The sequence below is a fragment of the Tetrao urogallus genome, assembly GCF_951394365.1.
Source record: "Tetrao urogallus genome assembly, chromosome: 11".
NCBI classification, from domain to species: Eukaryota; Metazoa; Chordata; class Aves; order Galliformes; family Phasianidae; genus Tetrao; species Tetrao urogallus.
In genome coordinates, this window is record NC_136824.1 from 9,705,831 (window position 1) to 9,718,789 (window position 12,959).

A 12,959-nucleotide genomic window follows, 5' to 3' on the forward strand; every position below is an offset into this window, starting at 1 on the left:
GTCAATCACAACTACCCCATACATCACTACAGGCTTGGGGAAGAGTGGCTGGAGCTTACACAGCATTGGTGTGGCCACACCTCAAGTACTGTGATCAGTTCTGGGCCCCTCACTACAAAAAAGACATTGAGACCCTAGAGTGTGTCCAGAGCTGGGCAACAAAGCCATGGGGGTCAGGAATGCAAGTCTTGTGGGGAGCAGCTGAGGGAACTGGGATGCTTCAGTCTGGAGAACAGGAAGCTCAGGGGGGACCTCATTACTCTCTAGGACAACCAGAAGGGAGGCTGTAGTGAGCTGGAGGTTGGCCTCTTTTCCCAGGCAACTAGTGATAGGATGAGAGGGAATGCCTTCAAGTTGTGCTGGGGATGTTCAGGTCGGATATTAGGAAAAAATTCTTAGACAAAGCGGTGAGGCAGTGCTCATGGCAGTGGTGGGAGTTCCTAGAAGTTTTCAGTAAATGTTTAGATGTGGCACTGAGGGACTTGGTTTAGTGGACAGTTGGACTTAGTGATCTTAGGTTTCTTCCAACCTTAAAGATTCTATGATCTGATAGATGTTGAAGGATGCTGCACCAACATCTCAAACGTTAAATATGTTCCCTGTAGTCCAGCAGGACTGTGCAGGCTAGAAATACCTGCAGGGAAGAGCCCTAATGCTAGTTCATGACCTGGGCATCCATATATCCTCCTCTGAAATCTTTATTGGCAATTTAAGCAATCCCTAATTTTTAATGTTAGCTTTAACATTTAACCAGAAATAAAAGCAGGTAACATAGTATCAAAGTACAGCAGTATGAGAAAAATAAATGTTATTTTTAACCCCAGACAGAAGACGATTAGGTTGCAAAGATCTTCTGAACCTGGAGAATGACTTCAAGGCCTAAAAGACTCCCCCCCCCCCCACACACACACACAGTTTTCAATCTCCAACTCATTTTGGATATAGCAGGGAGGGAAACTCCTACCCATAGGTTCTACCTAAGCAGCATAAGATACCAACAAACCACGCCAAGAATTGCATCCTTCCGGAACTGCCATAATTACATCCATCAAAGAAAATAACAGAAACAACTCTCTCCAAAAAACCCCTTCCCTAACCCAAACATCAACATGAAATAAAACCTGTAATGACTCAGGCATTCCTAAAGCATTTCAAAGCTTTAGGAACACACACGTTTAAAGCAGGCTTTGAGCACATTTGTTTGAAAGCAGAAACTAAGCTAAATAGCCATTAGCACAGAAAATAAATTGTTTGAATAATAACATGCATATACTGAAATCCTTTTTGAAGAGATTATGAAATTATCCCTTCCTTCCACCTGCCTGTATTTCACAACATGCACACACTTCTAAACACAAATTATTTTGCGCATTAGGAAACGCATCTGAAACATTTTCCATTCCAGTGCCATTCTCCTGATTCTCCAATGGTGCTAGGAACTATATGGGGTATTTTTTTTCATGCATGTCACCTTAGCTTTTAAATAAGCTTATCCAAACCAACTTGTCTTTTCTGTTTCTTTTCCTATATCTCTCTATCCATTTCAATCTGTTCTTCTGTTATCTTTGAATTACTATCCTCTAATTTTGAGTGAAAAACTGTAAACAGAAGATTGTTACCTCGTTAGATAGGCAGCTTGCAAGGGTGGCTACCAGCATTAAACATTCAGAAGAAAATACAATGCATGATTTTTAGAGGACTAACATTGTAATTAAGAGACTAGACTCTTCACGCTGAACAGTTATTTCATACAGAAATCAGTAATGCAGGGATTCGGGGTTAATTAACACACAAGCTTCAAAAGGATTGAGGAATTTTTAATGTGTTAATTTCTAAGAACTAAGAGAGAACAGTGACTCAAACACTCAATGTAAATATATTCATAGGAAAATTAAGTAGAGGGCAGAGTAATAGGGCAAAATAAAGCAGGTGACATGAAAAAGGAAGTGGTTTAACCAAAGCAAATTCTACCACCCTAGAAACTCTTGTCTCTTTCACAGTGAAACCTCTTGATTAAAGTGACTCAGGGAACATTGTTTTTGAAAGATGCCATCTCTGAGAGACGTACCTACATGGTAACAGCCTGACAGTCTTCTATCTCCCCTCAAGACAATGATCCAAAACACAGTAATACTGGCAGTTAAGGAGTATTTATTCATTCAAACACACATCTATCAACTTCTCCCCATGTACTAACAGCCTTATCTGAGCATCAGTTAATGTTAATGTACACAATCAAGAGGTGTCTTAGTTTGCTGGACATTATACAGCAGAGAGAATAGTCAATTCAAATGGGGTTTTCAAAGGTAATGTTTAAAGAAGTTAAGAGAAACTAGGGAAAGCCTTCCTCACATGCCATTATGCAGCAAGGTCACCTTAGCATGCATTAAGGAAGCACTATAAGCCTTACTTCTGAATTACGTTTTCAAGTTTGTGTCATACTCTCAAAGGTATTGTGTCAGGTTTTAATATTCCCTGATGGCAGAGACTGTGAGAGTAAACATGGATAACTTTTGCATAAATATGCATTTAAAAGCATATTACTTTCACTATTAATTTGCAGCTTCAGCACTCGACTCGACAACCTTACAGATATTATTTTTAATGGATTTATACATACAAAAAATGGGATTGTTTTGAGTGATGTACAAATCCTTTGTTTCAGACAGCTCACTATGATGAGGTTAATTACTCATCATCTGTTTTGTCTCCATTCACCTTCAGTCTCTGCTTAAGCAAATTACGGGAAAGGTCCACATCTTTCTTAAGGACCAGCAAGATCAGATGCATATAAATACTGTGACAAAAAATCCTATAATCTAACACTTTTTCTAATTATTTGATGAAGTATCTAAAATTAGTCGTCTACTTGTACGGGCCAATGTCAGCTCTATCAGCATACCCAAAAAGTGTAACTGTAGTCTTCAGTTCAGTTCTTAACCTTCAGTAAGCCACTAGATTCAGTTTAAAAGAATGGATTATTTTCTTCCACATTACTTAAGATGCAAGATCTATCTACATACACATTTAACCACGTATTATATATGCAATTAAATATTCTGTCCAATATTATGCCATCTGAATTTTCCAAAATCTGAGAAAATTAACAATAAAAGACATCATTCATCTTGAATTCCTTTTTCCTGAATAAAGGTGGACATCTGGTAACAATAACCTTGGTTTTGTCCAGGTTGGATTTATATGGAAGTATCTGAGGAAACATAAAAAACTGGTACCATGAGAATCTTCCCATTTACATTGATTTAATAAAATTCAGAAAAGTTTGTCTGCTTTGTGGCCCTAAATTCACAATTCAGATGATGACCTGGAGCCGAGAATTGTTCTTGCCCATCTCACCCATCTTAACCACATTAACACTAGATTAAGAAAACTTCTTCCCATTTGAACATTTCTGGATAACATTTCAGGATTTCGGTCATGTTACAGGGTGTACAAAAACAGAACAAAATGTTCAGTAGCCATACTGCAATGCTTAACAAGTTCATTGGCACTAAGTTGAGGTGATATAGAGCCCTAAGAGTGCCAGCGCACCCCAGACTCCCTGAAAGGCCACAATTCTTAATTATAACATGATTTTGCTCAGCTGTAAGCACCCAGGAGAAGACAGCAGTCCTCGTTCAGGGTCAAGCACCTCACGCTGTGCGCTCTTTTGGCACACACACGGTGGTAATGCCCCTCCCTACTCAGAAGTGCTCTCGCGGGTTTCTTTCATGCTTCCTTTCTTTGCACAGCATCAAGAGCAAAGGTCTGTCTGGAAAGCTGTTGTAGGTTACCTCCTGGTATCTTGCCCTGCACTGAGTGGAAAATCACTCAGACCCCCTCAGACTGGAGGAAATCTCCATCATCTTTCAGCTCCAACCTGTCCACACTCTTCCAGAGTGAGCACCAGATTGATCCAGTTAATTTCCCCGAGGTTTTGGCAGCACTGTGAACTGAAGTCAAATACACTTTAGCACCATTATTTTAACTCTAAGTTTTCTTCGCTTGGTGTTCATGGAGGCTGTGGTGAGTGCATCAGGCCTCAGCATTCTCCCTCAGCTGTTACAACAGCTTGCAACCTCACATTTGTCATAAAAAAAATGTTGTCTTGTCTTCCAAACTCATACATGCCATCAGTCAGCAACTGCTGAACACAGAGCTAGCATCTGGGGGTTCTTCATATGACTGAAGACACTGCAGAAAGGGCATACCAGCATCCACTGACGTGGCACTGGCAGTCAGCATCACATGAAACAGTGCAAGCGGAGGGTATAAAGTCCCAGCTTAGTCATGCATATAAGTGCCCAATTTCCTCCATATACTAATTGTACACACCTTACCAATTTTCCATGTTGATATTAAGAAAGATGGACTGCGCGTGATATGAAACGAACATTAACTTGCACATGTTCTGCTCTCTGCTCATTCCTCATATACGTATACCATAGCATTTCTCCATGGCTTCTAAATCTGCTTCCCTTGTCTAACTCATTTTTTCAGTGGTTCCTGTACTTGCCTCTCCCACTTCCTTCTCTAGGATATAAGGAACTGAGCAATAAACAAAGAGACTTCATTTTTTCGTGTAGCAAAAAACACAACATTGCCTCAGAGCTGCACGCTATGATAAATCCATACCTTAAGGCTCTGTTGAAGAAACAACTCTCCAACAGGCCAGTTCCTAGAGAGATCACATTCTGCATGGTACTGAGACACTTCTTATATATACACACTGTAATCACATGAGTATGAAACAGGGAAACCACTGATAGAAGCAGCCTGGGCCTTATGCACCAGGCTGTGCTTGGTCTTACAAGCCATTACTGTGTAGTTTGCCTGTAGATGGAGAGCACCTCTTTAGGTGCGCAGGGACTTTGGGTATAGACAGAAGCATCTAAAATTGTGAATTTCAATCATTAAATGCCACTCTGGGTCTAAAATCTACTGAGCTAGCCCATATATTAACACAAAAAGATACATAGTAAGAGTGGTACAACAACTGCAAGGAGTTAAAATGCAAAGCCTCCCCTTTTTTAAAATATGTGTATTGTAAGCGATTTATTCCAAGCAGCCTTGCTTTTCTAAAAACATGGTTCTACTTATGGTTTGTCTTCATTTTCTGCCTTGCCGCCAATCTGTAGCGTACAGAACCAATTTTTATTTCCGGACTCCACACCTTTGATGTTAACTCTTCCCTATCTGTCTTACGAATCTTAGAACTGAAAGCCAACCATCACGACTCAAACTAGAAGCACAATCTAGTTACCTGTGCAAGTCAGTGTATAGCCAGTGTTCCTTTTAACCAGCCTCACTGAAGAGTTTGCTCTCTTGAAAAAAGAAAACACAAAGAAACAATAGGAAGAAAGATTTAGCTTCTACCTCATTATTACTAATCATATGCCTAACTGTACCTGAATGATTTTATAAGGTAGTGCTTTAAGAACCACAAAGCATCTGAAAGCCTTGCAGGAGCCCACTCACCAGAGGACATCATTGACCCACCTGTTACACAACCCTGTTTTTTCCCCCTGTTCATCTCTTCACAGCAGTTATAAGAGGCAGACAAAGCACTCTTATCTTTTTTTACAGCAGTGTCACAGTGTTGATAACAAAGTACATCCAAAGACAATCAAGCAGCCACACCATCTTCAAGAGGCGGATATAATTTCTGGTAATGTTACTGTACTTAGTAACATGTAATAAATTTCACAACCATGCCTCCATGGAATTTATTGTCAAATTTTGCTTATTTTTGCTGGCACAGCAAGCAATTCTTGTCTGTGCATACTGGAATCTACAAAACCACCTGGCAGTCCAATATGCAGAGCCATACAAAGCAATAGCCCTACTGCATGGGTAGCAAGTTACCATATTATAGGATAACTGGAATGTAGAGTAATGCCACACAATTTTTATAAGGCCACAGCAAGAGATAAAAGGACACATTAGGTCATGGAAAAGCAAAACACCTTTTCTAAAAGTTGACTGCAAGCTTACTGCAAGCTTAGTCAACAGCATGGAATTGTTGATAAAGCCCAGCAGGGACGTCACAAAATGGACAGACAGTATCTGAAATCACAGTTCCTCTCCTCCTCTTTGTTTTTTTGTTTTTTGTTTTTTGTTTTTTTTAAAGAAGGCAGATACAGCATTGAGACTCTGACAGACTCCCTGTGAAAGATTTAATCCTGCTCCTCTCACATGTTACTTTATTTCTGAGTATGAAAAAGAAATGATAAAAATGCCATCGAGTCACAGAGCAACCTTTCAATGCCACTTTGCACTACTGGTGTAACTTAATCACAGCCTACAAGACAGACCAACAAGTTTGATCCCTTGGTGTCAGTCACTCCTTTTTCTTTCTCATTTTAACTTGGCTGAAATAAAATAAACAACAACAAAAACCCTACACGCTGGCATAACAACTTGTACAGAGCAGAGACAGAACTGACTCGATGGCAAATTGTGCTCTCTAGTGGAGAAATGGGATTCTGTGCAGTAAAGTTGCAAGCCATGCTGATTCATCCACCTGACCAACAGATCTTCAGTGCGGAGAAAAATACCAAGAAATTCACAGTATGAAAGGAGTGCAGTGCCTCTTTCAACAGATTTATTATGACCTAGTTTGGCTTATACTGTGTTACATGAGAGACTACAGCTAAATATGCTTCTAATTATACAACAAAGAAAATGCCTGAGACATGCTTTCATGTTTGTTTACATTTAAGAAATAATGGCACCTTTAATGCAATAGCAAACATTTCCTTTAATAACAGGCCTACTGAGTTTACTTGTATATGGCCCTTGTTAACATTGTACAGTGTGATGAAGATGAGTTTTGTACCAGATAGCACTGCTTGGTTTATAGAATGAAGACTGGAATTTTCCTACAGGTAAGAGTAATAACAAGATTATCTGTCCATGTATTTTCAGCCATGAGAACTAAAAAACATGATCCCCAACCTCTTTACTTCTAGTCATGCATACACTGCACCTTTATCTTAAAAATATACAGAATGGGTCTTCAAGAAGTACTAATTCTCCTCTGGCTTGTTATCCTCCAGCATTAAGAACATACAACCCATTTTCTTCATCACAGCTCTCCTCTCCCTGCTCTTTCTGTGTAAGTACAGACTAATGAATACACAAATTCAATGTAATAGCAGATCAGTTAGAATTTATTTTTAAAAATAACTTGACCACTTTATGCTTTCTCAACAGTATATAGAATTTTGCTTCTTTGAACTCTGCATCCTAACTAGGCTGTTGGAATAAGTCTGAGGATAGAAGTCAGAAATATGAAAGTGTTTAAAAAGCTACATTTATGGTTAACAAGGTGATTTTAAATAGTATTAAAATATCACATGTATTCTAGTTCAAAAGTAAGGATGTAGCAAGACACGGACATTAAAATTCTTTTTGATGTGGTTAAATGTGACCATCAGCTGTTGACTATTAAGGAAATTATCATTCTCTTCCTCTTTAGTCCTTGAAGATGAAATATGGGAAGGAAGCATGGGGAAAAAGTTTCTTTTGGGAACACACACAGAAACACAGAACTACCTTTCATGTTCTGACTTCCCTAATACACTGTATTACATGCTTTGCAGAGCAGAACTTCAGCAAAGCCAAGCATTCAGATTTAAGAACTATCATAAGCCATACTGGTTAAAAAACTCCCTTGCAAGAAAATCCAGCTGGCAAATACTTTATTTTTAATGAAAAAGGTTGATGACTGATCTTATGCCTAGAGCAAGAAGGAAAGAGACCCCCCAAAAACTTACGGTTTTACTGGTGAGGATTTTGCAGAAATTTAAACGCTTGTATTTAGTTAATCCTATGAGAGCAAGCAAATTTCCACAGTCTCTACACCAATACTCACTCATAATTTTGTCAGAGAGCAGTTGTCAGTGACTGGATAAGAGAGAAATCTAGCTCTATTTCAGTAGTTTTAGCATATCACTGAAAAGGAAGATTAATAAGAACTAAGTGAAAAACTGTAGTTTGGGTATGTCTAAATATCTGCATTTATGAAGTGCTGGAAGTCTGTAATAGGCAGTTTCCATTTAATATCCTCTTGTCTCTGTCACTTAAACCATACTTTAAGTAAAAACCACGTATAAGAAATACTTCATCTGAGGGAAAAATGTTGAAATTAAGAAGGCAGAATCTGGAGATACCTCTTCAAGATCCATAAAGCTATTGCTATAGGTAGGATATAATGGAAAGTGATCTTAGAGTAGGCTTTGTTTAAAATTCAATAGGGGTTGTGCAAAATTAACATGCAGTTGTGAGCATATTGTTATTAGCATTGTTGCATCAACACCCATCAGTTACACTATGGAGGGGAGCAGCTGAGAGAAATACTTGTTTTCCTGAGTGGGTTGGTCTGCAAAACTTGCATTTTTACAAAAGCTTTATCACAGAAGGCAGAAGTTTCACTGGTGTTTGCAGACTAAACTAGAGTTTGTTCACTAGAAAAAGCCTTGGAGAAATAAAACAAAGAAACAAACAAACAAAAAAACCAAATTACTGCTCAGTAGAATTATGCCTCAGGTTATAAAACATCCAAAAATTAGGTCAAAAGTTGTATTGCAGGCTACCTAGTCTGCATCCTATCTAGAAATTCAATTTATCCCACATAAGAAGTGCAAACATCTTGTCTTTCAAATAAAATCAATCTCTGCATTTCTTGAAGAGAAAAACAAACCAAAACCCCAGCCGGTTTAAACTGCCTTCCTATCCCCTCCTACAAGACAACTTTGAGGTTTTTGGGACACAGCTAAGAAGTCATCCACAGTGACAAACTGCAGTTGCTATTAAAGCACTGCCATCACAGAACACTTTAAGGATAATTTCCAGTAACTCCTTCAGAAGCTAGTGTGCAAAGAATGCAAAAGCTCGCACTGACCTATTATAACTTAAGTACTCACTATACTCCATGATAAAGAGGTTTTAGTGAATCTGAAAGCACAGTCCAGAAGGCTTTTGTAAGACAGAGCAGATGTCAGCCTTCTTTCAATTTCCTATAACTCAGCAGCTGTAGAAGTGCCATTTGTGTAGCCACCTTTAGACTTCATGTGGTCCTGAATTGATACAGCCTAGGAAAAAAAGAAAAAAGAAAAAGAAGGTCTAGAGTTAAAACATTCATCTTATAAAGTCTGGTTGTCAGAGCAATTTTTTTAGAAGCATTAATTTAATTAATTAATTTTGCTCTGGGCAGCCTGGTCTAGTGGTTGGTGACCCTGCCTGTGGCAGGGAGGCTTAACCTAGATGATCACTATGGTCCTTTTCAACACAGGCTATTCTATGATTCTATGATAAAGAGGCAGATGAGCCATTTGTTTACAGTGCTGGGTTCCAACAGTAACGGGAAGAAGCAGCAACTAAACCCAGAACTTTCAAATATTATTTTAAGTCAGTGCACGAAATGGGTCTCACTGTCCCAAATTCAACTACTCTCACATCCCTCATCCTTACACAGCTTTAGCTGCTGATGTGAAATCTGGACCTGCCAAGTGCTTCCACAGAATCATTATCCCAGCAGGCTCCCATCAGACACAATGACACAGGGGAATACAGATTCTCCTGCTGAACATATCCTCCCATAGTACTGAACATGTACAAACCAAGGGACAATGCTGTTTTTTCCTCTCATACTGTTATCTAGTATTTTAGCATCTACCAGTTCTACAGGCTGCTGAACTGAGATCTCTGCTTACCCAAGAATGCGCACTTACTGATGAAAAGTCACTACTCATCTCTCTTATCCCCACATGTGCATTGTGAACAAAGTTCATTGGTTCTCCTATCATGTTCCGGTCCAATCGCTGACGCCTCTTCTGTGAGAAAGAAGATATCTCATGTTTCTAACTCACAAAATATGAGGCAGTTTTCAGGCAGAAACAAGCAGCCAGTTAAAAAACAACAACAAAATCAGTGCTGTCCCCCTTAAATGACTCCTTATGGCAATGTAGCAGAAGTTTTTGGCTGCTCACAGTAGGGGAGGCTCAAACTCACCTTTATTACCACTGTTTGATATTCAGCAAAAGGTTGGGAAAGTCATTCCCCTTCATGCAGGGGCTCAGACTACAAGCAGTCACATAGACAAAGCTTCTGGCTAAAATACATGCAGTTCAAACACAGTATAACACATCCATTTTTAGCAATTACATTACTTATCTCGTTTAATCGAGAGAACATGACAATGACAGCGTTTTCCATATAACCAAAAGACAAAATTGTGAATCAGTAAATCAGAAAAGAGATGACAGCTGTGCATCTACCTACCGGCTGGGGCTGCTCACCGTTGCACCAGTTAAAACAAACCAGGAACTCAGTCATTGTATCTTTTCAGTAGGTGGTAAGGTCCTGTTATTAAATTATTTCTCTGAAGTGAGTTTAGGAAGGAATCGCTTCTGTAGATCCACAGGTAAAGATCACAGACAGTACCTGACAGATATACCTGGAAAAAGTTTACTGTTTAATTTATATGAAAATGCAGAAGCTTTGTAGCAGTTATTGAGATATAAACATTTCAGCAAGACTAAAACAAGAGCGTAAGATAATTGGTTTAAACATATCTATACAGAAGAGTGGGGTCAGTTTAAAGATCAGTATGTTCATATCAGAAATCAGCACTGGGAGGTGCATGTTTATTCCCAGACAGTAGAATATATTCCAGTTTCTTGACAGAAGTGTAATTACAACAACGCAAGAATTACATCAAGTCCCCTTCAACAGTTGATGGCCCTGTGCAGGTAGAGCTTGCCAGAGCTGCTCAGCTCTTTTAGTGTTTCCAGAGATAATATCCTGAAGAGACAACAGATTGAATGCTTAAGCTTTATGAACAGTTGCAAAAGAAAGTCTTCTTTCATCTTCTGTAGTGAAGAGAACCCCAAAAAGCCCTTAGACCACACACACACACACACACACACACACACACACACACACACACAAAGAGCTTTTTAGCTCTTTATATCAGCAACAGAACCTGTTAATGAGACAAAGCCTAGAGCTTCCCAGAACACAGAACTGTTAACACAGCAGTCCTAAGCCAGAGGCACAAACAGGAAACCTCCCTGGCTGTATGCACCCTAAAGCTGCGATAAAACCCAACTTCCTAGGTTTAGGGATTCATAAGCTTCTTCAAATAAAAATCAGGGCTCTGGAGGAGGCTTTCATAACAACCTTTTCATATTCCAGATTATTAAAGCAAGATAGTAACAGGTTAATCTATTTAAAAGTTTTTTAAAAGGCTTACAGCTTAACAGAATTTGCAACATCATAAATGCAGCCATTCTCAGTCAACACTGAAGTCTCCACAAATTGTGCAAACTCCCCCTTCACAAGCATCTCTTGTACAGTCCCAGTGGTGTGATTAGCACTTCTATTTCTTTCACCCCTGGAGTCTTCCCTCACCTCCTCACTTCTCACTCTTCAAGCAGATTTTTAAAATTTCTGTCATTTATCTTCCAGAGCTTTTGTTACATTTGCCTCGTAGCTATAGGTGCCCTATATGATACGTTATTGCAGAATGCAAAGCTTCCATTTTATACTGGATGGTTTTAATACAACTCATTCTCTGGCTAAATTACCATATTTCAGTCACTTGTTCCTCTCACCCAGGCCATTTTCACCACTGTGTGAGCACAGCAAAGGCACCGCGGCCCCACAGGAGCATGCAGAAATCAAAGCTATTGCCTACACTTTGCATTAGTCAAAGACTGTTTGGGTTTATTTCGTGTTAAGGAGGCCATCAAATCTACAGCCTTCTTAAAAATCATACAGCATGTCTGTACACCAATAACCTACTCTGAAATCAGGCTTACTGAGAGTTTATCAGCATCAAATCAGATGGGGGCACGTCCCCAGCCCCCCCTGCAGTTGCAGCATAGCCCTGCCGTCAGCCCCGCGCTCACTGCATACCTGTGCCCTGCTCGTCCTCCTTCAAGTGCTGTATGCAGCCAGCTCCTGGCTTGGTGGCCCCGGCACAGTTGCAGCTTGTGTCCCTGGCCTGCAATCCTGATGGCTAAAAGGGCTTTTTTCAGTGCTGCTCCATGCCCTCTTCACTTCAGCACTTGCTGCAGAAGTCTGTGTTGCAGCGTGCTTCAGACTCACTACAGGTGTCAGAAAAGGGAATGGGAGCCAGAACAGCACTGTGGTTTGGCAGGAGATTCGTGCAGCAGCGCAGCTCCCTCGGCACTACCGTGCAGCCCGTGGCTCACTTCCACGCCTGCGGCAGCTCTGCAGGTGTCATCCCAGCAAACCGCAGCACCGCATGCCTTCCTGTTGTGCTTGACAGCTGAGCTCCTCTTTTCCTCAGCAGGGGTCAGAGGGTCATCCTCCAGAGCAGGAACCTCTGCATGCAGACACGGGGCACCACCTTCCTCCCAGGGATTCAAGGTTTCCACAGTAACTGCAAGAATTTAAAAACACATCTTCACGCGTTCGGGCGCACCCGTGAGTAATAAAAGCCAACCAGAATCCCGAAAACGCAGAGAAAACAACATTTTGTCACTGTTGGCACAGGGGCCAGAAGCAGACAATATCCTGTTGTTCTTTCCCTCTATTTTTCCCCACAGCAGCACTATCGTCAAGAAGAGAGAGACAAAGGGCCGGGGGAACGGCTAGCACGCGCAGACACAGATGCTGAATGCGAGGGGCAGGGCATGGCCGTGCTGAGCCCACAGTGCCTGAATTCCAGATCCCCTCTACTGAGTGTAACATGCAGTTCGCCCTATCATTGCTCTGCACTATTGCTCAGTTATTGCTCCCAAGGCGTTACCGTCCCCCAATGGCCGTATGCTATCTGTATGATCACTGTTCTATTTATATACTTAATTCGTATGATGCTGTAATATCCGTATGATACCTGAGTGGTGAGGTGTGGCAGGAGGCAGCACCTCATGCTTCTATACCAAAAACGGGCTTTGGACACGATAAGAAACTTGAAGGGCGCAGCA

General features: G+C 40.5%; 1 protein-coding gene across 1 annotated transcript; it reads right to left on the bottom strand.

Annotated features, from left to right (window-relative positions):
- Positions 1-9,020: 9,020 nt before the first annotated feature.
- On the bottom strand, positions 9,021-10,338 carry LOC306950416 (CDC42 small effector protein 2-B-like; the record flags this gene model as incomplete). The annotated part of the gene is made up of 3 exons (XM_079540674.1): positions 9,021-9,095; positions 9,735-9,836; positions 10,285-10,338. The coding sequence occupies 3 exons, from the start codon at positions 10,336-10,338 to the stop codon at positions 9,021-9,023; spliced, it is 231 nt and encodes a 76-aa protein (XP_079396800.1).
- Positions 10,339-12,959: the final 2,621 nt, after the last annotated feature.